General features: G+C 38.6%; 1 protein-coding gene across 2 annotated transcripts; it reads right to left on the bottom strand.

The window, feature by feature from the left end:
• Positions 1 to 532: 532 nt before the first annotated feature.
• Positions 533 to 23,738, bottom strand: LOC142367852 (T-cell differentiation antigen CD6-like). 2 transcript variants are annotated; one of them, XM_075449867.1, is made up of 13 exons: positions 23,585 to 23,738; positions 21,280 to 21,369; positions 19,714 to 19,992; positions 17,659 to 17,973; positions 15,433 to 15,747; positions 11,919 to 11,981; positions 11,610 to 11,756; positions 6,130 to 6,246; positions 5,845 to 5,967; positions 5,576 to 5,644; positions 3,470 to 3,643; positions 2,537 to 2,626; positions 533 to 2,459 (listed from the first exon to the last, which is right to left on the bottom strand). In XM_075449867.1, exons 1-13 carry the CDS (start codon positions 23,637 to 23,639, stop codon positions 2,425 to 2,427), a joined length of 1,872 nt encoding a protein of 623 aa, XP_075305982.1. In that variant the 5' UTR covers positions 23,640 to 23,738; the 3' UTR covers positions 533 to 2,424. The 2 variants fall into 2 exon arrangements, with proteins under 2 accessions (XP_075305982.1, XP_075305983.1); XM_075449868.1 differs by lacking the exon at positions 5,845 to 5,967.
• Positions 23,739 to 24,042: the final 304 nt, after the last annotated feature.

Genomic DNA, 24,042 nt, shown 5'->3' with positions numbered 1-24,042 from the left:
TATTAAAGGGATAGTTTGCCTCTTTTGACATGAAGCTGTATGACATCCCATATTAGCAACATCATTTATGAACATTTTCTTACTCCCTGCTGCGTCCTGTGAGCCGAGTTCCAGCCTCGTTTTGGTGTTGATGAAGGTAGTCCGGCTAGTTGGCTGGGGTTTAAAAAATAAAGCGTCTTGCTTCTCAAAACAATATGCGTTCAAAAGAGTAATACATTTGCATCACAAAACCGTTCTCCAGGAAAAAGTCAGACCTCACATCGCTTGGCCCTATTTTCTCTCCCTTCGTATCACTACCTGCTGCCGCCTGCCGACAGCCGCGCCTGTTACGGTGTTTGCTCCTCGGTCTGCACTTCGGTCTGCAAGGTCTACACAGCAGGCAGTGATATGAAGGGAGAGAAAATAGGGCCAAGCGTTTGTTTTGAGAAGCAAAACGCTTTATTTTTTAAACCCCAGCCAACTGGCCGGACTACCTTCATCAATACCAAAACGAGGCTGGAACTCGGCTCACAGGACGCAGCAGGGGGTAAGAAAATGTTCATAAATGATGTTGCTAATATGGGATGTCATACAGCTTCATGTCAAAAGATCGTTCACCAACAGCCAGCGTTTTGAGACTTTTCTCACACCCGACATTTTTACGACATTTTTTCCATCCTGTTCTTACCGTTTAACATACCTGGATTGTTATTTATTCTTTTTTTCCCCTCAGTAATGACAGAAGGGGTTCAGGTATGCTTGTGGGTTTGGGAAATTTGCCATTTTTATTGCTTATTTAAAGCACTTTGAAAAGTGGTACAGAAATAAAGATTGATTGATTGATAATAAACATTCATACAGTCAGTTTTTCTTATTTTGTCAGCTGTTCCTGCTGCACGTGCACTTATCAGCTAAGTTCTTGTCAAGCTAAAAAAAACCAAAAAACAAACTTAACTTCAACTTTCTACATGTTTACTAGCTGATATACATTTAATTTCATTATTTATCTATAGTATTAGCGCATCTTTAAGAATGATTAATACTGCTTTGGGGATGAATTGAATTGATTGGTCATTTGACACCAACTCCACCTGTTGCACATGCTCTGAGCCAGGAAACCTGGGTTTATCCTTGTAGCACCCACAGTTGCAGAAATGCAACAAGCTTTTTATTTATTTACATTATATTTTTATTTCTATTTCTATTTACATTACATTATTTGATTTTTTAAATTTACATACATTTATTACATTCATGCGTAATATTTTTTTACATTACATTTTATGTGCCGACAGTTGTCACAGAAATCATTTTCTTGGGTCAGTGAATTACACTCTGCTTTGCGGTGGTCTGTTTTAGTTCGTTCTGGTCTCGTTTGGTGTGATCTGCTTTGTCCACCTTTCATAGCGGTAAGGGGAGGTCAGGTCTCCAAATTGTATTATTATGATTATTTTTTTTGCATTTTTTTATTAGCTTCATGTGCACATTTTTTATTTACATTACATTATTACATTTATTTATTTACATTACATGATTTAAATTCATGTGTATGTTTTTATTTACATTACATTTTTTGCATTTTATATGTGCTTCACTTTTTCACAACAAAGATCTGTGAAATCTGTTTGATTTGTTGTTGAATGGAAAGTTCATGATGGTTGCATTCCGCACTTTATATTAAGAATGTTCAATGAAGGTCTATTATATACATTTTATTGTGGTTGCAGCAGTTACTGGTGAACTTTCACTATACCTTTTTTGCCAAACGATCTGCAGAGAATGACTTGGTTTTGTGAACAAAATTAATCAGGAAAGCCCACAGTTGCAAATATGCAACATTGCCTAAAATGATCAAAAATAGCCCAATTCCAAAAATATTGGTTTAATTCCCACCCAAAAAGATGCAAGAGGAGCCAAAATGATTATTCATATGCTTGGGTGCTACAAGGTTAAAACCAGCATCGTAGTACAGTAAAGCGAGGTCCTGTTCGGGTTAGTTATGCCAGAAGAAGAAAGAAATCCTGCATGTGTTGAAGCTGCTTTGTAGTTCAGGCCCCTGGTTACCGGAGACGCATGTTTATACCCATTTAGAAGAGTAAACAGACAAGATAAAATGATGTTGCAAGCTACTGCAGCCGCAAGAATGAATGTTTCTGATGTTAGAGTTAGCAAGTTTGATACAATCTGACACAATCCATTACAGCATCTAAGTTTGATTTTCAGAGTTTGAGTTAAATCAGTTTTAAACAGGTGTCCTGCAGAGGTTCAGTGTAGCCGTTTCTCACAGCCGGAAGAATTAAATGAATTAAGTGCCGCGATGTTTTCAGCTGGACTTGGAGCCCAGCTTTAATCTAAACACCCGGTTTGATCTTAAAGTTTCTGGGACTCCTCCTCCTCCTCTGCTTGTTATAAAGTGTCATCGTCGTCATCCTCGGACGAAGGGTTTCAGTCGGGGCTCACGGGGGCGTAATCGTCATCATCTGTTGTTCAGGCAATAAAAACAAATGTCAGAAATCCCCACGTGTCGCACGTGTAACGTCTGCTTTGCGAGGTTTACCTGAACTCTGCAGCATTGCCTGTCGCCCTGAAGGAAGGAGGCTGTTCGGGTACACTGGAAAGTCGAAGGTGTTGTGCTCCAGTCCAGCATCTGTTATGAATAAGAGCACAACAGTGCGATAAGTCTTCATATTCACCATCCTCCCGTGCAAAGCAAAGTGAAACAACAAGTTTTCAGCCTGTTTTCTTTTGCTACAACCACCCACACGTTGTTCAGGCTGTAACTATCAACCCTTCATTAACAGTAAATATATCATTTAACTACTAACCAAAAAAAAGCTAAATGTGTGTGTAAACTGGGATGAAATGCAAGAAACAAGATCACTGATACTATTCTCATTAGAAAAAAGAATCTTTGTATTGATTACAAATCAATTCATGGACACATTAAAGGGATAGTTCGCCTCTTTTGACATGAAGCTGTATGACATCCCATATCAGCAAAAAGTCAGACCTCACAATCGCTTGGCCCTATTTTCTCTCCCTTCGTATCACTGCCTGCTGTGTAGACCGAAGTGCAGACCGAGCAGTAAACACTGTAACAGGTGCGGCTATCGCTAGGTAGCTGTACGCATTGATATGAAGGGAGGCAAAAATTGGGCTAAGCGATTGTGAGGTCTGACTTTTTCTGGATGAACGATTTTGTGATGCAAATGTATTACTCTTTTGAACGCATATTGTTTTGAGAAGCAAGACGCTTTATTTTCGGGACCCCAGCAAACTAGCCGGACTACCTTCGTCAACACCAAAACGAGGCTGGAACTCGGCTCACAGGACGCAGCAGGGGGTAAGAAAATGTTCATAAGTGACATTGCTAATATGGGATGTCATACAGCTTCATGTCAAAAGAGGCGAACTAACCCTTTAAGCAACAATTCCTTCATTTTATAACAAACACTTGGAAAAACAGCAGTAAAAAGCAGGAAAGAGCAACCTGGAGTGACGTTGATGTAGTTGGGATTTATGTTTTGGTAGCATTCGCCAGAGGAGGTGCTGGAGCTTTCGAACGAGTCCACAGAAATCTTTGACACTCTGCTATACTGAGGATCTGCGACACCTCCATTATGGTTTACAAAGGCTCCCATTTCTTCATTTGGAGCCTCTGGGCCTAAAATGTAAAAAGAACAGACATGAAATCAAACACTGACCTCTTGTAGAATAACAGATAATAAAACTAAATGGTTATACAGTCCTAACAAATCACATGTATAAACCCCTAAAAGTCCAGACCATTAAAATGTTTAAACCAAGAATAAACCGGGTGTATTAGTGATATTATTGAAATTATATTTGTGGCCGTTTTGTGTAAAAAAAAAAATAACCGAAATCTTATTTAATCCAAAAACAGGTGAGAAAAATGTTTATTTTTTCTAATAAAGTGGAAATAGGAAGAGTGGCTGAATGTGACTAAATAACATTTTTATTTAGAAAATAAATTATACTTGACCATTATTAATCATCTAGTTTTCTCAGGTGAATTCTTTCCCTTTTATCCCAGGTAAAAAAATTTGTTTTATTTAAATCAAATCAAATTTATTTGTATAGCACATTTCATGTACAAACAATTCAAAGTGCTTTACATAAAATAAAAGCAGGGAGTGGAAGAAGCATTAAAAATACATAAAAGAATATAAAGAGAAACAAATAAAATCATTTAAATGAATTTAAAAACAATCAACAGTCAAATAGTCGTCATCTCTTTTAGTTTAGACTTATGATGATCATCAGAAGTTTTATTTACTGGCTGGCTGTTTAACTTCTGTAAAAAAAAAGTTATTTTTATTGATTCCATCTCATTTTGTGCTTTATTTTCATTTTACATACAGATTATCACACAATAAAACCTAATCAGTTCAATTTAAGTCTTCTCTTTGCTCTGAATAATCAAACTACAGTAATGTACTGTTGGCTGTAGTAACGCCTTTGTGTCTGATTAAAAGTGACTTACCTTCCAAACCCATAAAATCCCATACAGACTGTATTCTAGGACTGAAATCAGACAGTAGAGGACTGATCGCCCAGATCTATGACCTAATTCAGAAAATTGACCCACACTCGACGGAAAACTTAAGGAAGGCCTGGGATTCTGACCTTGGAGTAGTTTTCAGAGATGATCATTGGAAGTCCGTCTTAAATCGGATACATACATCATCTACATCTGCTAAACATCTGGCCTAATCCAACTGAAAGTCGTACACAGAGTTCACTTTACCAGGGCTAGGTTGGCAAAGATTTATCCGAACCTTGACCCATTATGCCCTCCGTGTAGGGGTCAACCAGCAGATTTAATGCACATGTTCTGGCTATGTCCGAACCTTTCTACCTTTTGGACAAGTATTTTTAAAGCCCTCATTGAGATGTTTGGAACCCGATTAGGTCCCGACCCAATTTGTGCCCTCTTTGGTGTAGTGTCTGAGGAATCTCGAGCTGCCCTACCGACTAAAGCTTATGTTGTCATAGCTTTCACTTACACTTGCAAGACGCTTGATTCTTTTCAAATGGAAGCAACACACACCTCCATCCTTTTCTCACTGGGTCAAAGATATCATGTACTTCTTAAAGTTAGAAAAAAATCAAGTACACACTTAAAGGATCTTCCCAATCATTTCTCAAGGTATGGAGGCCCTTTCTTGATTATTATGACTCCTTACAAGAACCCCTTGATAATGAGTAGACTTGAACATATACATGACCTTTTGCATTGGTGGAATTTCCCCCCTTCTATTATTTCAAGTTTGTATGTATTTATTTTCCCTTCTTTTTTTCCTGATTGTCTTCTTTTATTTTTCTAGTTTTCATTTGGATGCTTAAGTAAATTGAGTGTGTTTGGGAACCTGTAGCCCTATGGGTGGGGGGTGGGGGGGTGGTTTAAGAAGGATAGGGTGAACTCAACTGTCCAATGTAACTGAACATTGTACCCTGTGTTTTGGAAATGACTGTGTAAATGGAAATAACATGTACATGTGCTGTATTCTTGTGGGTAAAAATGTCCAGAAAATCAATAAAACATATTTACAAAAAAAAAAAAAAAGTTACTTACCTTCCTCAGAGAGGCAGTCGAGACCTGAAGGCTTCAAAAGGGGGACGTCTGCTCTGTACCGTTGAGAATCTGCGTACAAAAAGACATGATGCAAGAGTTTAATCACACAGCATCCACTGCAAATTGTATTGATCTGCACACACACACACACACACACACACATACACACACATACAGCAGAGCGGCTTCAACCGCAAAATGCAAGATGCACAAGAAGCAAAGACTGAGAAACAAATGGAGAGGGGAAAAAAAAAAAAGAAGTGGCTCACTTCGAAAAGTTGATAAACTGACAGATGGGTCATTGCTTGGGTCATACTGCTCATAGTCTGTATCTACTGATGTGCTGTCAACACTACTAAGTTGGGTCCAAAGATGCCGGGCATTGGAGGGGACTTTTAGGGACAAACACACACAAAAAAAAAAAAAATCAAATGACTTGATGAGGTGTGTTGTAGATGCTGCATAAATGACTCAACAGGCAGGGTATAATGAAAGAAAAAGGCAGAAATCATTAGTATTAAAGGCAGTAAATTCTATTCTTGGAGACCACTGACCATCCGCGTGCTGCGCGTTGGCGGTGACTTTCACCAGATTGACAGCATCTTTGTAGTTGTTTTGGGGATGTTCGCTGGAAGGTCGCGGGTTGGTGCGCGTCTGCTGGAGTAAGAAAGCTACAAACACATAAAAGAAGAGGCAGAGAACTTTTGTTTTAATATGGTTTGTCCTTGTTGTTTAAGACACTGATGGCTAACATGCTGTCCCTGCTGAGGTGGAGGTTTTGGTGTGTCTTTTATATACAGAAAAGGCAGAAATTTTTACATTCTGTAAAAACAAAACTCTTGAAATACGTTGCTGCTTCTTTAAAACAATGAAGGAAAAAAATCTAATTCATCTGATTCAAAGTGAATTTAACATCCTGTATATTAATACAACCAAATTCCCACTAAAGTTCTCTTATCAGACAGTGAAACAGCAGCCTGCACTGGAAAAAATCTAAATCTTACCAAGTATATTTGTCTCATTGAGTATCTCATTACACTTAATATACAATAAGACAAAACTGCCTAACAAGTACCATTTCAGCCAGATATAGGGACTGGTTTTAACCCATTTAGGCCTAAAACGCCTGGAAAAGAATGCCTGTAAAACCTATGGGCGATTTCAGAAAGACCCCCTAAAACCTGACACAATTGCTGAATTTCCAGAAAAACTTCAAACGCCTACTAAATGATTGATTTCTCAGCCTCTGTAGCAGATAGAAACAAAACACTTAGAAAACAGTAATAAAATAAAATAAAATTGAATTTTATTTTTAAATTATTTATTTATTTTATCGCCAGTAATCTCTTCGTACTGGCAGCACAAGGAGCCCATACACATTCCAATAAACGTTTCCATCTCCGGCACAGTTACGTGTGACCACCTTGCCATCTTTGCTCGAGCTGGAGTCTGAAGTACCTGCTCACTGTATCTATTCGTCTCGGAAACGAGATGCGCCCAAAGCTCCTCAACTGGTGTGCGGTTGAAATCTCTCCGTCGATTACGGTGGTAATTGTCAGTCTTCCACTCACATTCCAACCCTTCAAAATCATCCTCGTCGTTATCGTCATCTTCAAACATATGTGCGGCCATAAATCTCGATCAACTGGGTCAGCACGTTCATCAGCATCATCAAAGCCAAGAAACTCCTCACAATCGCCACCATCTGAAATGTCTTCCCACTGAAAGTCCTCCATGCTTGTTCGATATAACTTAACTTCAAAAACAATGACACAAGGAACATGACGACACTCTCAGGTGTCTATTATAATGCATTTAATTGGCGCAGAGGTCAATAATTGGTGCAAAACAACCTTATACATGAAAAAAGACGTGTACGCTTTCCCGGCCTTAAAGGTAGAATAACGCAACAGCGCCCCCGGCTTTAAAGGTAGAAATACGGAAATGCTTTCCTGGCCTCAATGGGTTAATACAATACATCTGGAATATCTTGTTAAGTGAAAAAGTCTTGAAAACATCTTGTTTTGAGTTAGCCTGGCTGACGCGTCCACATCTCGATGAGATGGTGGTCTGGGAACTAGGTGTGCATTTTCTCGTATTTGAGGCGTGGTTTACGAAAGCCTAGAGCCGTTTATTGGGCGCTACGAATGTCTATCAAATGGCGTCTGGTTCTTCCCATGCTGCTTTGCGCGCGATTCATAGCCAATTGTATCACTTATACCAGATGACGACAGAAATTCGATGAGGAAGAAGAAGAAAAAAAAGTAATATCAAAGTAAACTTGCGTTCTAAGCTACTTAAAACACTTTCTAAGGCTGCATCGAACGGTAATGTTGTGTCCGCTGCCATGTTGGATTAACAGTCACTCTACAAGCTTCGGTGTAGCGCCCCCCCCCCCCCCGTTCTGTGATTGGTTCCCTAACTCAGGCAAAAATAAGGGCGGTGGTTTCCAGGCTGCCTTTGCAGTGTGAATGAAATCGCGCGCAAAGCAGCATGGGAATTCCCAGGCTAGTTTTGAGTCATATTTCACAGTAAACAAGCTTTTTTTTCATTTGAAGAGGTTTTTAAGCTAATTTCAAGATCACTTTTAACTCAAAAGTCCTAAATATCACAATATCACAAGCCGATTTTCATTAGTTCCATTGGCAGATTTTTTTGCTTATTTCAAGCAAAAACGTCTCGTATTTGTTGTTTTTCTTACTTACTTTTGGAGGGGCATTTTTTCCAGTGTGGACGGATTATCAAAGCCCTTTGAGTCTGTCACTCTGCTCTAACAAAATTCTGATTTAATAACTCAATCTGACAAAACCGCCATCCAAACAATTTAAAGATGAAGCACAGTTCAGGCAGTGAGAGATGCAACACTTTCAGCAACTTTTGACCTAACTACATCATATAGCTGTGGTTACAGACTATATTCCTGCCAAAGCCAGTCTACTCCAGAATAAGCCATGTTCACTGAAGGTAGTGAAGCAAGTTCCAATGCTATCTCTTGGTTTCCTTAGCTGGGCTACTTTCTTTTTTAAATTGTTATTGTATGAATTGGACTAATTTGGATTTTAATTCATTAGACTTTCTTGGATTATGACTGGATTACAATGAACTGGACCTCATCTTTGAAGTGCTTTGAGATGACATTTGTTGTGATTTGGGGCTTTACAGATCATAAACATTATAAAGAGAAATTCTTTATATGTCTGTGGTACAGGTAAAGCCTGGTTTATAGTCGGTAACGCAAGACGCAACGCAAGCCCTTGCGCGGTTGCAAGCCCCCCCTTGCGTGCTTGCGTGTGTCACCTCAATTTTCTAAACTTCACGCAAGACGCAAGACGCAAGACGCAAGACGCGAGCAGAGCTAAACAAGTGATAAACAAGCAGAGATGGGACTAAGTCACACATGTGCAAGTCTCAAGTAAGTCCCAAGTATTTTTTTCTTGGGCAAGTCAAGTCACCTTATTATTGCAATTTTACCTGCAGAATCTGATCTTAATAAAGTGAAAAGACAAGATATAAGTAACTGTCAGTAAACATCATTGGCCAATGTGTCCAACCTGTCCACCCCGTATCATATCAAGCTAACGTTAGCTAACTACCGACTAGGCTAACAGGATAATATTAGCTAATTTGACAAGCACTTACTGGTCAGAATGGATCTTCAAATGACGAACAAAGTTCGAAGTTGTCTGTCTCCTACTGGGTAATCATTTTTTTATTAATTTATTAATTTTATATTCAAACTGAAAACATGAACTGAATAACACTCAAGTCATTCAAGTCATCGTGTCTCAAGTCAAGTCAAGTGCCGAGTCCCCATCTCTGTAAACAAGTGACCCATAACAGTAAACATTAACTTTGCTTCATATATATCATATTCCTTCATGTATTTCGAGGTTTTCAAATAGGTTTATGGCTAAAAAAGGTGGTTGTATTTTATGGGAGATGGTATTTGGCTCAATACCTGCTTATTAATTAGCAGATCTTGCTTTCAGTGGCACGATTAAATTACTTGCGAATAGGTCCATCTTCTCTGTCTGTTTTTTTTCTTTTTACATCTCTTCTCCAGATTTGCTTGTTTTTAGCCATAAAACAAAAACTAGAAGCAGGAAACAACAATAGCTATTGTTACAAGATAGTGCTCCCACCCCAGCATGCCATAATGGTGTGACACATATACTGTATATTAATGGAGATTTATGTGGGGTTACCACCTTGGTTGAATGAGTAGTCGCCTTTTAAGCAGGGAAATACCCTCCAACTATGAGTACACAGTCTTAAAGTGGTCCTCCTGTAGAATCTGTAGACTAACTGCTGTACAACCAAACAACACTACCTACATCTGATCAAATGATAAAGACTTTATCTTGGCAGGAAATCTGCAATCTTGCAGAGAACAGAGAACAAGCTGGCACAAATAAAACCAAGGAGCCGAAGGGAACAGTTTTAGGTTTTTCACAGAGAACCTGGCATGGTCGTCGCACATCTCCACCTCCATTAAGAAAGTCTGAAATGACTCTTCAAATCCCGTTTCTTTGAAACTTTACAGCAACAGAGAGCATCTTAACTGGAAACATCATGAACTAGCCCTGACTGGAAGGCTCTGCAGTAGATGATTAAAACTGCACAGAATGTATCTAACGAGTATTAGTGAGATCATGATGAGCCCAAGGTATGCACGAACCCACCCTGCTGTCATCTGGAAAATAAGTATCTGCAAACTACACTGGAAAAAAATCAAAGTCTTACCAAGTATATTTGTCTCATTTCTAGTCAAAATATCTCATTACACTGAATATAAGACACAACTGCCTAACAAGTACCATTTCAGCCAGATATAGGGACTTGTTTGAAGACAATACATCTGGAATATCTTGTTAAATGAAAAAGTCTTGAAAAAAAATAGTTTTGAGTCGGATTTCATATGAAACAAGCTTTTTTTTTTTTTACATTTGAAGAGGTTTTTAAGCTAATTTCAAGATCACTTTTATCTCAAAAGTCCTAAATATCACATCTTATTTCAAGAAGTCTTGACAAGCCGATTTTCACTAGTTGCATTGGCAATTTTTTTTGCTTATTTCAAGCAAAAACGTCTTGTATTTGTTGTTTTTTTTACCTATTTTTGGAGGGGCGTTTTTTCCAGTGTAAACAGGAGTTTTTCCACCACAATGCAAGACTACTGAATTAATCATTTAGTGTAGATTTACAACTCCACTAGTGTTTTTGAGAGTAACATAAATGCGGTAATATAAATTGGGTTAATATATAATATAAATTGGGTTATGAAACATTTTGTTTAATCGCTGCAGTACGTTTCGCCCAAATTTACCAAAATGAATTCCCCTTTTTAAATCTTTAAATGCAGTTTTCTCAAAATCAGTTTTTTGTATTTTTCCAGAATCCATATCTCAGACTATGGAGCACCTACTAACACCAAACTTTCCATTCATACACTTAGCAGTATTCTGAAGATATTTACAGAAGGATTTGTTGATTAATCATTCCTGGCCTGATTTATTTTGACATTATAATAAAAAAATATGGCGAAAATTGATGTTTTTTAGGCTATGGGCAGTATATTTTGATTTCCTAGGAAATTAAAGCAGATATCCTGAAATCCCTCTGTAATTTTCATTTCATTTTGTGTGTAAACAAAATGTAAAAAGAATTTTGCACCTGGCTTTATCATGTTCAGATCCATCTTCCGGAAATATATGCAAATGTACGCATATTTAATCATGAGATCATGCCTCATTTGCATAATTAAACATACAAATTTCTAAAACTTGTAATACATTTTTTTTTCATACTTGTATAAGTAATCAACTGCGGAAGTTTCATGGTGATATCTATCGTTTTAAAATATTACCCTATTCACCTGCAGTGTCTCGCCTTAAATCTTAATGGTAAAAGTTAAACTAAAATTTGCCGCATGTGAAACCAGCAGACGCATCCTTCCTCTTCTGGATGTGTTAAAATGCTTCTTGAAACCCAAGCCGTACTGCAGATGAAAGCAGTCAGACTTCAGATGAGAACTAACCGTGTCGTCTTCGGTAAAGGCAGCAGAGCACAGTGTTTATGATGAGAAACACGAGGAGCACGAGAGACAGAACTATGCTGCTCAGAAGCTCTGGAGACAGGAAGGCCAAACCGGCGGCAGCAGTAGCCGCCACCGAGGTCGTTTGTTCTGGGTGAACAGAGGAGGAAAACACGTCAAATACTTCATTTTATGGTTATTATTTTACTTTTTACAGAGGAGGTTGTTATGCTTCTCAGAGTTTCTAAAAGAAAACGTGCTTAGGCAGCATTTATCTCGTTTTTTTTAATAGGATTAAATCTGAAATATTACCAGTCGTCATGTCTGTTATCGCATTTCCATCAGTTGTGGTAGGATTAGGAAGCCCGAGGGAACCTGCAGCACAAAAAGCAGAGAAGAGACTAAAAGTTCACCTTGATCCAGTGTGAATTTTCATGTTTTTACTGGGAAAAAAACATAATTAGAATATTAGTGAATGCTAAACAGCAAGACTCAGTCGTGTAGTTTCACAGTATCGAGTATTAATAGTAAATAATTTCATGTTTCCCACAGTTTTGAGTTTGAATTCGGAGGACTTAGCCGGTCGGTCTATGTCATGTCACAACAGGTAGTTTTCATTTAAACCCTTGAGACTGATTGGTTAGAAACCGTCAAACCATCAACCTCAAATATCATTCGTCTATCCAGACTTTGTCATATATGTGTGCTAATTAAATTCTAGTTGTTGAATGTGTCCTAATGATCGTGATGAGGAGCTTCGTTAGACTTTCTGCCTTCTCTTGGACTCATTAATGTTGAACAATATGTCAGAATACAGCCATCAGGAGGAGGCTGGTTGTCAAATATAGCCGTGAATTTGATGCACAATCAGTTTTACAGTGAATAAGGATGTTTAAACTTATTTATATATATAGAGATATATATATAAGTACATTTTACATCAATCTCAGACAAAAATAAATAGAATTTCACAAAATGTGTAACTTTACAGTAGAACCAGTGGCGGCTCCTCCATAGGGGCGATTTGTGCGACGCACTACCAAACACGGAGTTTTTTCTTTTTTTTTTTTTAAATCTAGTTGCTAAGGTGGGACTGATCTGCTGTAGGCAAACTGGTTGTATATGTCATTGTCCAATCAGATTAATGTTGCGCCTGGTGTTGCTACGCCCATTTTGTGTGATTTCGGTCAGGGTCGAATTTGCACCAGGAAGCTCCCATTGACATGAATGGGACCTCGGTTTTTTTCAAAAATCCTGCTCCCAATGCATTTTCTATGAGGGTTTATGTGCTCGCACAAACGACGTGCTTTCGTCATATGTCTGTTGCGCGGGACCATGAACATTCTACGAAGAAGATGGCGAGTGTCGAGTGCAACTATACGGTAGTGAAAGAAGTACCCTTTAGTCGTCGTACTAATGCAGAGAAGGAACTTTGGAAGAATTTTGCGGGATGTTCGAGCTCGCCTTGCGAGGCAAAGATGAAACCCAGGGCTCCACCAACCCTGGTATTTTTCCAGGTAGTATTTGATGTAGCTAATTAACTTAACCTTTTGTGCTCAATCATTGACTTGTAATGATTGAAATCTTTAATATAATGTTGACAATGATAGCAGAATGTATAATGACACATTCATTGTTAATGGTGCAGTATTATATTTAAAAAAGAGAGAAATCTCACATAAGTAAGCTGCACTTAACCATGTTTGACAATTGGTTATGCTTTTCTAAGTCATATTTTCCAAAACTTCCATAAACACTTGACTTGGATTTATATGCTGTCATTTTAATTAGATTCTTTAGAATGAAAATTGAATGAATCTTATCATTAAGAGCTTATGTGTTTACTTATCTCATAGAATCCTGGAACAATATGAGGAAAATAAATAAATAATGGTTAAGGTGTAATATTAACTGATTGGCAAATTATGCAAAAAAATAACAAAAAATTATTAAAAATTATTACAATAAATTATGCTACCTAGACAAATATACCTCAGTCCTATGGACTTTTATGGTACTTATGGACATAACGGGGGAAATTGCAGTCACTTTGGTTATTTGGCAGACCAAATAACCCCTCGACTCTGCGTTGTGTTTATTTAAAGAAGACAAGGAGTTTCTGGACGATTGGACATTTTATTTCCTGTGTGGGAACATAACAGGTTTGCATCAGTGCAATCGGTTCAGCTTCGCACAGCACACTCTGATGCAGCTTTCGCAGACTGGAAATTGCACTACCTAAAAAAAATGTCAGGAGCCGCCACTGAGTAGAACTGATACAGACTCAGCTGATAGATCAATGTAAAAAATATCTTACAAAATACTAAATCCCATCACAAAACAAGTAGTGAGCAATATGCTTTCAAATAAAAACATTAACTTTGCACTTACAGAATTTTTTCAGGAAATAACACTGAATGTTTGTGCTGTAAACTGTTTTTTAGAGCAGTTAGTAAATGTTCCTTGTAGGATTCCACTGGGCTCAGTGCTGGGCCCATTGATTTTGTATGTAAATAATTAATGTGATTTATTATCTAAATAAATCAATAAATCACTTTGTGTACAGATCATACAGATTTACTGTTGCATTAATTTAAACCAACAATTGCTCAGATTAGAAAAAGTATAAAAATATATACATACATCTTATATTCTTTTATGCTTCTTCTACAATCCTTTATGAAAACGTGGGGAAATAATATGAAACAAACACTGATCCAGTTCTCCATAAGAACTGTCATCAAAACTACTTTCAGCCAACTAACAAAAGCTATTTTTGAGTAAACAAACACTTTAAATGTAAAAGATTTGTTATGTTTTAAGCAGAATGAAAAGTTTAACAGATTCCTTTTGATTTTAGAGGAATTTTAAGCTGGAAAAAAATAATTTAGTGAATCTGATGTAAAGCAAATTTGTACTTTATTTTAATAAAAACGTGTACAACATGAAAGCTGCACGTGTTAAATTATCATTCGTTAAATTAGATGAGCAGGTAGAAGCAGAGAAAGAGAAAGAGGGGGTGACAGTTTGTTGTTGTTTACTCAGAATAAAGGTAAAGACGTTTAGAGCTGTTCATGTTCTACTTTGTTTTATTGTGGGAATCTTATAGTAAAGGTTATATTTCTTTTTGAATTTTAACTTTTAAGAAGTCTGAACACTTTTTACTTAATTTATTCAAACAGCAGAATTTCATTTCTCTTCTCAGAATATCTAAAACCTGGACTTTTAGAGGAGTTTTCAGCCACAAATATGATTAATAAAGTAGATTTAACATGTAAATTAGCAGCTATGTGTGTTTATGTGTGTGTGTGTGTGTGGGGGGGGGGGGCTCAAACAAAATAAAACCTACATGCCTGTATTCTTCACTGGAAAAAAATCAAGGTCTTACCAAGTATATTTGTTTAATTTCTAGTCAAAATATCTCGTTACACTTAATATCAGACACAACTGCCTAACAAGTACCATTTCAGCCAGATATAGGGACTTGTTTGAAGACAATACATCTGGAATATCTTGTTAAATGAAAACAAATTGTTTTGAGTCACATATCATATGAAACAAGCTGTTTTTGACATTTGAATTGGTTTTTAAGCTAATTTCAAGATCACTTTTAACTCATATCTTATTTCAAGAAATCTTGACAAGCCGATTTTCACTAGTTCCATTGGCAGATTTTTTTGCTTATTTCAAGCAAAAACGTCTTTTATTTGTTGTTTTTTTTTAACTTATTTTTGGAGGGGCATTTTTTTCCAGTGTTCCATTTTCATCTAAATATGAAACGAATACATAAATAAAACTGAATCGCGTCAGCGACACAAACACTCACCATTACAGACGACACCAGAAGGTTTTGAGCTGCGGCATAAAAAAGGGTGGTTGATGTACTCTGTGCACTGCCAGAGGCTCTCATCTTTGGAACAAACATAAAAGTACGAAGGTGTCTCCTCGTTGTGGGTGAAAGGATGAGGAAACCCGGAGAACTTCTGGGGCTCGGCACCGCACTGCAGCATGGAGCACACCACGGAGGCCATGTTTTTGTTCCAGCAGTTATCACACACTGATCCCCAGCTGCCGTTACGGTGGATCTCCACTTTCCCAGAGCAGCTATCCAGACCTCCAGTCAGTCTGACATCTCTCATCTCTGCTCGGAGACACAGAAAATGAGGACTGTGAGAATATTTGAGGGAATCAAAGCATGACAAAGGTGTGACAAACAAAATATTCCCCCTCAACATCCATCTCTGAACCATCTTCAGCTGCTTTCAGCAGCCTTAAAAAGTCAAAAAGGAAGTTCCAAGTTTCAGCTTCTTAAAGCAAATATGAAACAACAAATCTGTTGGTTTCCTTTGCTAGATAACTTTTTATGAATTGGCCTAATTTGTAATTTAATGACTGGATTACAATGAGCTGCATCTTTGAAGGTGGCGCTTTGTAAATGAAGCCAAACTGAATTGAAATGTTGCTTCATTAGACTCGTTTGGATTACCTTGTTGTCATGGTCTGTTTGTTAGTTACTTCCTGGTTTTCTTAGCTTAACTCAGATCTTTGTAACCTGTTTTTTTCTGATCAGGAGTTTTTGGGCTTTGTTGGATCTCCGGTTCTTTTTGTAAAAGTTTCCAATTGTTCCACGGCCGCCTGCCTCCTGTGAGCTCGCACTTTGGTCCTCTTCAGCACTGAATGTGAAACTGGTTTAGAGGCTTTTCACGCAGCCCTAATGCACATTTTTTTCAGGAAATAACACTGAATGTTTGTGCTGTAAACTGTTTTTTTAGAGCAGTTAGTAAAGGTTCCTTGTGGGGTTCCACTGGGCTCAGTGCTGGGCCCATTGATTTTGTATGTAAATAATTAATGTGATTTATTATTTAAATAAATAAATAAATCACTTTGTGTACAGATCATACAGATTTACTGTTGCATTCATTTAAACTTGCTCAGATTAGAAAAAGTATAAAAATATATACATATATCTTACATTCTTCTTATATTCTTATACACGTCCTGGTTTTCTTAGCTTAACTCAGATCTTTGTAACCCGTTTTTTCCAACCAGGGGTTTTAGGGCTTTTTTGAAGTTTACGATTGTTCCACGGCCACCTGCCTCCTGTGAGCTCGCATTTTTGGTCCTCTTCAGCACTGAATGTGAAACTGGTTTAGAGGCTTTTAATGCACATAAGACTTCCCAAAAAGAGCATTAAACATCTGCAGCTCATCCAGAACGCTGCTGCTGGAGTTTTAACCCGGACTAAGAGATCTGAACACATCACAGCAGCTTTAAAATCTTTACTCTGGCTTCCAGTCAGTCACAGAATAGATTTTAAAAGCCTGCTGATGGTTTACATCTGTGATCTGTTCAGAGAATATAAACCCAGCAGAGCTCTTAGATCCAAGGACTCAGGTCAGCTGGTCCAGTCCAGAGTCCAGACTAAACATGGAGAAGCAGCATTTAGCTGTTATGCTGCAAACAAGTGGAACAAACTGCCAGTGGAGATTAAACTTTCACCAAATGGAGACATTTTTAAATCCAAGTTAAAAATATTTCTTTTCTCATGTGTCTATGCATGAAATCTGCATGAAATCTGCACGATATCTTTGAATTTATCTAGACTGTTGCCTGTTTTTAAATTCATTTAAATGATTTTATTTGTTTCTCTTTATATTCTTTTATGTATTTTAATGCTTCTTCCACTCCCTGCTGCAATGCTCTTATTCTATGTGAAGCACTTTGAATTGTTCTGTACATGAAATGTGCTACAAATAAATTTGATTTGATTAAATAAACCTCAAAAGAGCATAAAAACTTTATACTGTTTATCAAATGTTTCTTACATATGAAACAAAGCTCAGTTTAACTGATTTAACAACAAAAACCTAGAAGTGTTTCCAGTGAGGAGGCTTTTTTTAAATGATTTCTTCTTTCTTTTTTCTAGGTTACCGCAGTAACAGGTTTCACCTCATCTGCAACACGAAGCAGACACGGAAAGTCGAGCAGGATGCCACAAGAATTTGAACCATTTGTGTGCATCAACTCTGCACGTATGAGACTGTGACCTGACCTGAGCAGACGACCCCTGCATCCTCTTTGTGTCCACAGTCGGACTCGTTCTGAGCGGACCGGCAGGCCCACAGGTTCTCCTCCGTCCCGGTGCAGTTCAGCTCATCCAGGTGGACGGGACCTCCGCCCGGGGGGAAGATGCCGCCCTGACCCGTCACACTGAGGGCGTACCCACAGCCGAGCTGGGCGCACACCACGTTGGCGTCCCTCAGGTCCCACTGATCGTCACACACCGTGCCCCACCTCCCATCTCGCCACACCTCCACCCGGCCAGCGCAGCGGTCCAAGCCTCCTGCCAGCCGCACAGACTGGTGACCTGAGGACGACATCATCATCATGTTACCGACTGCGCTGATGAACTTCCTACTGAACGACACACACCGATTTTTCAGTTTCACACGTGGAGAATACGACCTGAAGCGAACATATCAGACCAAAAATAAAACCAAACAAGATTTTAATAACTTTTGCTCCCCCATGCCTTAACTGCATACCGACCAAAGATGAAGTCTGGAGCTCAAAATCCCTTGGAGGAGTTCTTTCAAATACAAGGTGTAGTGTAAATCTGAAAAATGGCCAAAATTTGCCCTTTGACCCAAAATGGCCGCCTCCTTGTACATTTTAGAGCATACGTCCAAGAGACTTTTGTTCTTGATTTGAGGCGCTCTACATACATACCGCGTTTCAGATCTCTACGATGTATCTCACGTTAGGTGGCGCTGTAGAGCAGTTTGGCCACGCCCACTTTCGATTGCAAAATAACTGGAATTTACCATTTTTACGCAAAATGACTTTTGCCATTGCAGAAAATTGCAAGCGCGTAGCGCTAATTGTTAAGGATGTGCACAAGGGATGCTCCAAACAAAGAGGCACCCGGGATAAACACGTGTATCCATAATCAAAAGCAAGTATATTTCTGGCCTAAGAATGAATGAATAGAATCCTTGGACAACAAGCAACACTTTGCAGCCTTTTTTTTAGGTTTACATGAAGCTACAGTAAAGGGCAGCTGGCTCTGAATGTGTTTTAATGTAAATAAAATAATTAGTGGCCTTCACACCACAGATTTATCATCTCCATTACCATTAAAACACATATACGGTGTTTAGGCAATACCTTATTTAAGGATCAGAGTCCAGTAGAGTTATAAAGTCATAGAATCGATAACCGGATCCATTGAGGCTGTTCTGGTGGCGCCTATTCAAGGGATTTTTCCTTTAATTTGTCACTTACACTCAGTGGCCACTTTATCAGGAACACCTGTCCAATTACCTGTTAATGCAAAAAGCTAAACAGCCAATCACATGGCCGCAGATTCACGCATTTAGGCATGTAGAGGTGGTCAAGACAACCTGCTGAAGTTCAAACCAAGCATCAGAAAGGGGAAGAACGGGGATTTAAGGGACTTTGAACGTGGCATGGTTGTTGGTGGTCTGAGTGTGTCAGAAACAGCTGATCTGTTGGGATTTTCACTCACAACCATCTCTGGGGTTCAAAGAGAATGGTCCGAAAAAGAGATAATATCCAGAGAAAATGCCTCGTTGGTGTGAGAGGTCAGAGGAGAATGGGAAGACTGGTTCCAGATGGGAAGGCAACAGGGACTCCAATAAGCGCTCGTTCCAACCAGGGGATGCAAAAATTCCATTTCCGCTACTTCCGCTAAAGTGTTAATTTAACACGTTAACGGATACATATATATCTATAAGAGGATAACTTTAAAAGAAGTTTCCAAATAGCATGTAACGTATGTTTAAAATAGCAACTGAAAAAAATTATTTGGTCTTTATTCCTGTTAAAATGGATTTCCAAAAATCAAAGGTGCTGCTCAAATGGACTTCAGGTTTCTCTCTCTAAGGAGAATATAATTGTTTCATATTTTATTTTTTATCTATTCATGAAAGCTTTTAAAATGAAAATCTCTTGCGTGGGAGATCTGATCAAAGTATGAACCTTACAAAAAACAAATACCTTTCATTTCAAAGCTGTAATTTGTATGTTCCATCATGTCATCCCGGTGTCATTTGATGCAAACGCTTTGAATGAATAGAAAACCTACCACAGACCACTTGCTCGATCACAGAGCAGTTGCTTCCCACAGTGTTGGAGCAGTTCTGCAGACGCTGGTCTTGGTACAAGCAGTGGTGAAAGCAGCTGGCATTGGGAGATGAGCTGATTTTGCTGACGTGATAAACGCTGCCACAGCTGAGATCCTGGCAGATCTGCTCCACCAACTCATCTGCGTCTGGTGGGAGTGCCACCGCTTCACCGCTCCTGTTTCCAGGCATCCTGAGAGTCCAGCTGCATTTAGCAGCCAGGCGGTGAACGTAAGGGTCGTCTGAAGGGACAAACAAAGGACCAACTCATGATAATCCTTCCAGTAAAACTCAACACTTCCCATTTTCCATTTTTTTAAAGATCGTATCAAAATGCCCTTTATTTTAGTCTAGATTAGATAAACAAATTAAAAATGACCATCCAACTCATACAAAAAACTTCAGATTTGAGATAAACCTCAATGGTTGACTGCATATATGGCATCATTATAACCCAGCAGAGACGAGCATCTGTTTAACCTCAAAGGACAAACAAGGCTTTACTTTTTTTTGTGAAACTATCCATTAGACGACATAAGTATTTGTAATTAAACAACAAACTTCACCACAAAGCCTTGAAACGTTGTGACAGGTGGAAGGTTCAGTGGCTTTTATTTTAAATTTATCGGGCTCTCTGGAGCCGACGGAGAGCGTGTAGACGCCGTATTTTTGGCAAAAAAAAAGGAAATTGTTATTAGAGACACTTTGATGAAGATCGTAAACATTTAAAACAACGGAAGTGGTCCCAGGATCGATCCCTGAGGAACACCCTGATACCTTCTCTTCAGCATTACATGACTTTGTATAGAAAATAGTGAATATATTTTGTTTTGCAAAGTCATTTCTACCTATATTACATTTGCCAATTTATTTATTCATTTAAATAAATAGTTGTTTATTGATAGCTCTAAATAATCAGGAGATTTTCTAAAGTGTGACTCAGCTGCATTTCTATAACTAAACGTTAGTATATTTCAGGGTGGGATTACAGAACTTCCAGGAGCTTTCAAAGACCTCTTTTTCCCTTAATACTTCCTTTTTGTATCTGTTGTAAAAATCATCTGCATGTTTTATCTTTTTAAAGCTAAAATTGATTTAAAATTTTCCCATTTCAACATAGAACTGATTTAACATCATCTATTACCACCGTTACGTCTAAAAAAATACACCCGTTTCTGAGAGCAGGATTATCGGGCGGTGATATTTCTGCACCAAAACTGCAGCTTTGTGCAGACACAAGCAGCAGAAAAGGTGGTTTGAAGAGCAAAGCAGGGTCTGCGTGGGAGACAGCGCGCTTTGGTATATCAGTTTGATTTGCACCTGCAAAATTCACCAAGATGCATTTCATAAGCATGTCACCCCCACATCCTGTGGCAATAATGCTCTCATACATCCTCTGTGAGAAAAAAAAACAATAAGTGCTTCACCAGACTGTAGATGAACAGTCGTGAATTCTCTGAAAAGATTAGTGAATAATGTGTAGAATGAGTGAATATGTAAGAATACTGAGGACGAAAGGTGCCACTTACTGCTGAACTCCTGTTCTGGCTTTATTTTGTTTCCTTCTGTTGTCGAGCTGACTTCAGGTTGGTCTGTTTGACTGGTTGAATTCTGAAAAGCTGAAATAAAGAAGAGGTTTTTTTTAACTGTCGGACACCAAAACACCACATCAAACATTTACCACAAGGAGTTCAATGCACAACGGCGTGACCAAACCACAATCTTGGGTTTAAGTGTGTGTATGAAGAGAAACGTTTGGAGATCAAGCCGGTGTTTCCTCAACATTTTACAGCTTTTTGCAGAAAAATGGGAAACATGTGCAGGGACACATCTGAACATGGTCAAACTTAAATATAAACCCAGAATCTGAGGCAGAAACAGAGTTCAGTTCTGAGCAGCTTTAAAGTGAATATCTGTTCTGAGCTCCTTTCTCCTCCAACACAGCCTGAACCCTCTCAGACGAGCTTTCTGTCCTTTCTTTAAGGAGTCTTCAGGAATAGTTCTCCAGGCTTCTTGAAGGACATCCCAAAGCTCTTCTTTGGATGTGGGCTGCCTTTTGTTCCGTTCTCTGCCAACATGATCCCACCCTGCTTCAGTAATGTTGAGCTCCGGGCTCTGGGGAGGATTCATCCCTCCATCAGACCTGCTGCCACTGATTTTCAGCCCATTTCTTGTGTCCTTTGGCCCAGCTCAGCCTTTTCTCCCTGTTTCCCTTCCTTAAGAACGGCTTCTTGACAGCCACCCTTCCATGGAGCCCATTTCTGATGAGGCTTGGGCCAACAGCAGATGGATCAGCTGAAGGTCCAGATGCATCTCTCAGCTCCTGTGTCAGGTCTTTGCTGGATTTTTTCCTCTTTCTTAAAGGACAAGACCGTTTTTTTGACATTGGGCCCTTGATTTCACATTATAACATGATGTTCTACTCACCCCTGCTCTTTGTTGGTAATTTGGAGCTGTTCCGAAGATATTCGAGAGGCGTCTGGCTGCTCTCTTGAGATATTCGGCTATGAAACGGTTTCCTATGGGCAACGTTATACAGGCACAAACTACGCTGTTTATAATTTATTAATTACTGTACACTAGCACTGATAAAGTGGAGGTGCGTCGCTTACTTAAAAAAATCCGGGTTACTGTAATTTTGAATAATTGTCGTAAAGTCTGTGTGTGTTTGTCTGTGGGCTGTCTGTGGTAGTAGCACGATGATGACGTCAGTAACACCCACTTTACGACAAAAATTCAAAATTACAGTAACCCGGACCTTTCAGATCCTGTTCATCTGCTGTAGATAGTTCTTTAGGCCTGACACTTCTTCTTCTGTCCTCCACTTGTCCAGTTTCCTCAAATGTTTTAAGGACACACTGCACACCATGCTGAGGTATGCCAAGTTTTCAGCTAACAGCTCTTTGGGAATCACCTTGTTGCTGCAGAAATCCTGTTTTCTGTCTGTCAGACTGTGTTATCTTTGCTGTTTTTCACAGATGCAGCTAAAGAAATGGGAACAAATGATGTGTCAGGCTGCTGGGAACAAAGTGCCTAAAGATCCAGGTTAAAATGGCTTCTTTGCTGAGTTGTCTGTTCTGTGTGGACACAACACTGGTTCATCCCTTGAGTTAGGAGCCTTTTTCCTGCCTGAATGGTTTATAGCTCAGAGTTAAGTGGCTTAACAAAGAAAAAAACACCTGAACTGGACTGAAAATGAGTAGAAAAGCAGAAAATGTCCAAAGAAAAACTCTGAAAGAGCTTCAGAAAGCTGGAGAACTGTTGATCAGGACACTTTAAAGGTTACAGAAAGTCTGGCTGCTTGGAAGGAAAATACAAAAAAAAAATCCAATTAAATAAAAAAATAAAAACTCTTTCTGTTTACTATCAAATTTTCCAAATCAAAGGACTAAAATAGTTCAACACCAATATGTAATATTGCAATAAGCTTATTTTAAAGACTTGTGGTTAAAATTAAACAGAATAGATGGAGAGAAAAAACAAAATCACAAGATTGAATTTAGAGAAAAATCTGAAGAAATCTTTTCTAAATTGTCATCATCCTTTAATGTTCAACTTGTACTATTTTTCATGTTTGTAATCTCTAAATTATTACAAAGAAAACGGTTTTCCTCATGAAAATGATGCATCCATGAAGATCTTGTGATGTTTTAGCTTTACCTTAAAGTTTCTGTTCTTAACAAAAAATTCATTTCATATTTCTAAAATAATGAAAACAAATGCAAAACAATATCTGCATCTACCAGAGTTACTAAGAGGTGTAAATTTGAAAGAAATATAGAAACTGAAAAACCGTTTGTGAACATTTTATGTGGATAAAAGTGTGAACGTTACCTCGACACAGACAGCCGCTCAGCTGGATAATTAAAAGGGATTTCAGCAGCTTCATTTTGGTGGCAGAACGAGGGGAAATGTTCCAGACTCTCTGCTCGAAGCTGCAACTCAAACCTGCAAAAAAACTGCCAAACTCAAAGCAGCCAAACCTATTTACACAGCCTGGCTTCCTCCCGCGACCCCATGTGACATTACACCAAGAGAAGTTTACCATTTGTCGAATCGCAGCAGGAAGTGAAAACTGAAAGGCCTCGTGACAGATGCACACATTCTGACATAAATGTCAGACTGGAAAATAAGAAAAATCTGAAAGCAAACAGAGGAAAATACTCAAGGCCAGATTACAGCACAGGAAGGCTTACTTTACAAACTTCTTCATGGCCTGGCCCCTCCTCCAAGGAAATTTATTACAAAAAGCACAAACAGGGTTACCAGAGCCAGTTCCAGGGGGGATTGCT

This window comes from Odontesthes bonariensis, chromosome 18, assembly GCF_027942865.1.
Source record: "Odontesthes bonariensis isolate fOdoBon6 chromosome 18, fOdoBon6.hap1, whole genome shotgun sequence".
NCBI lineage: Eukaryota > Metazoa > Chordata > Actinopteri > Atheriniformes > Atherinopsidae > Odontesthes > Odontesthes bonariensis.
Note: the sequence above shows the minus strand (reverse complement) of the source record. Positions and strands in the feature narration are given on the sequence as shown.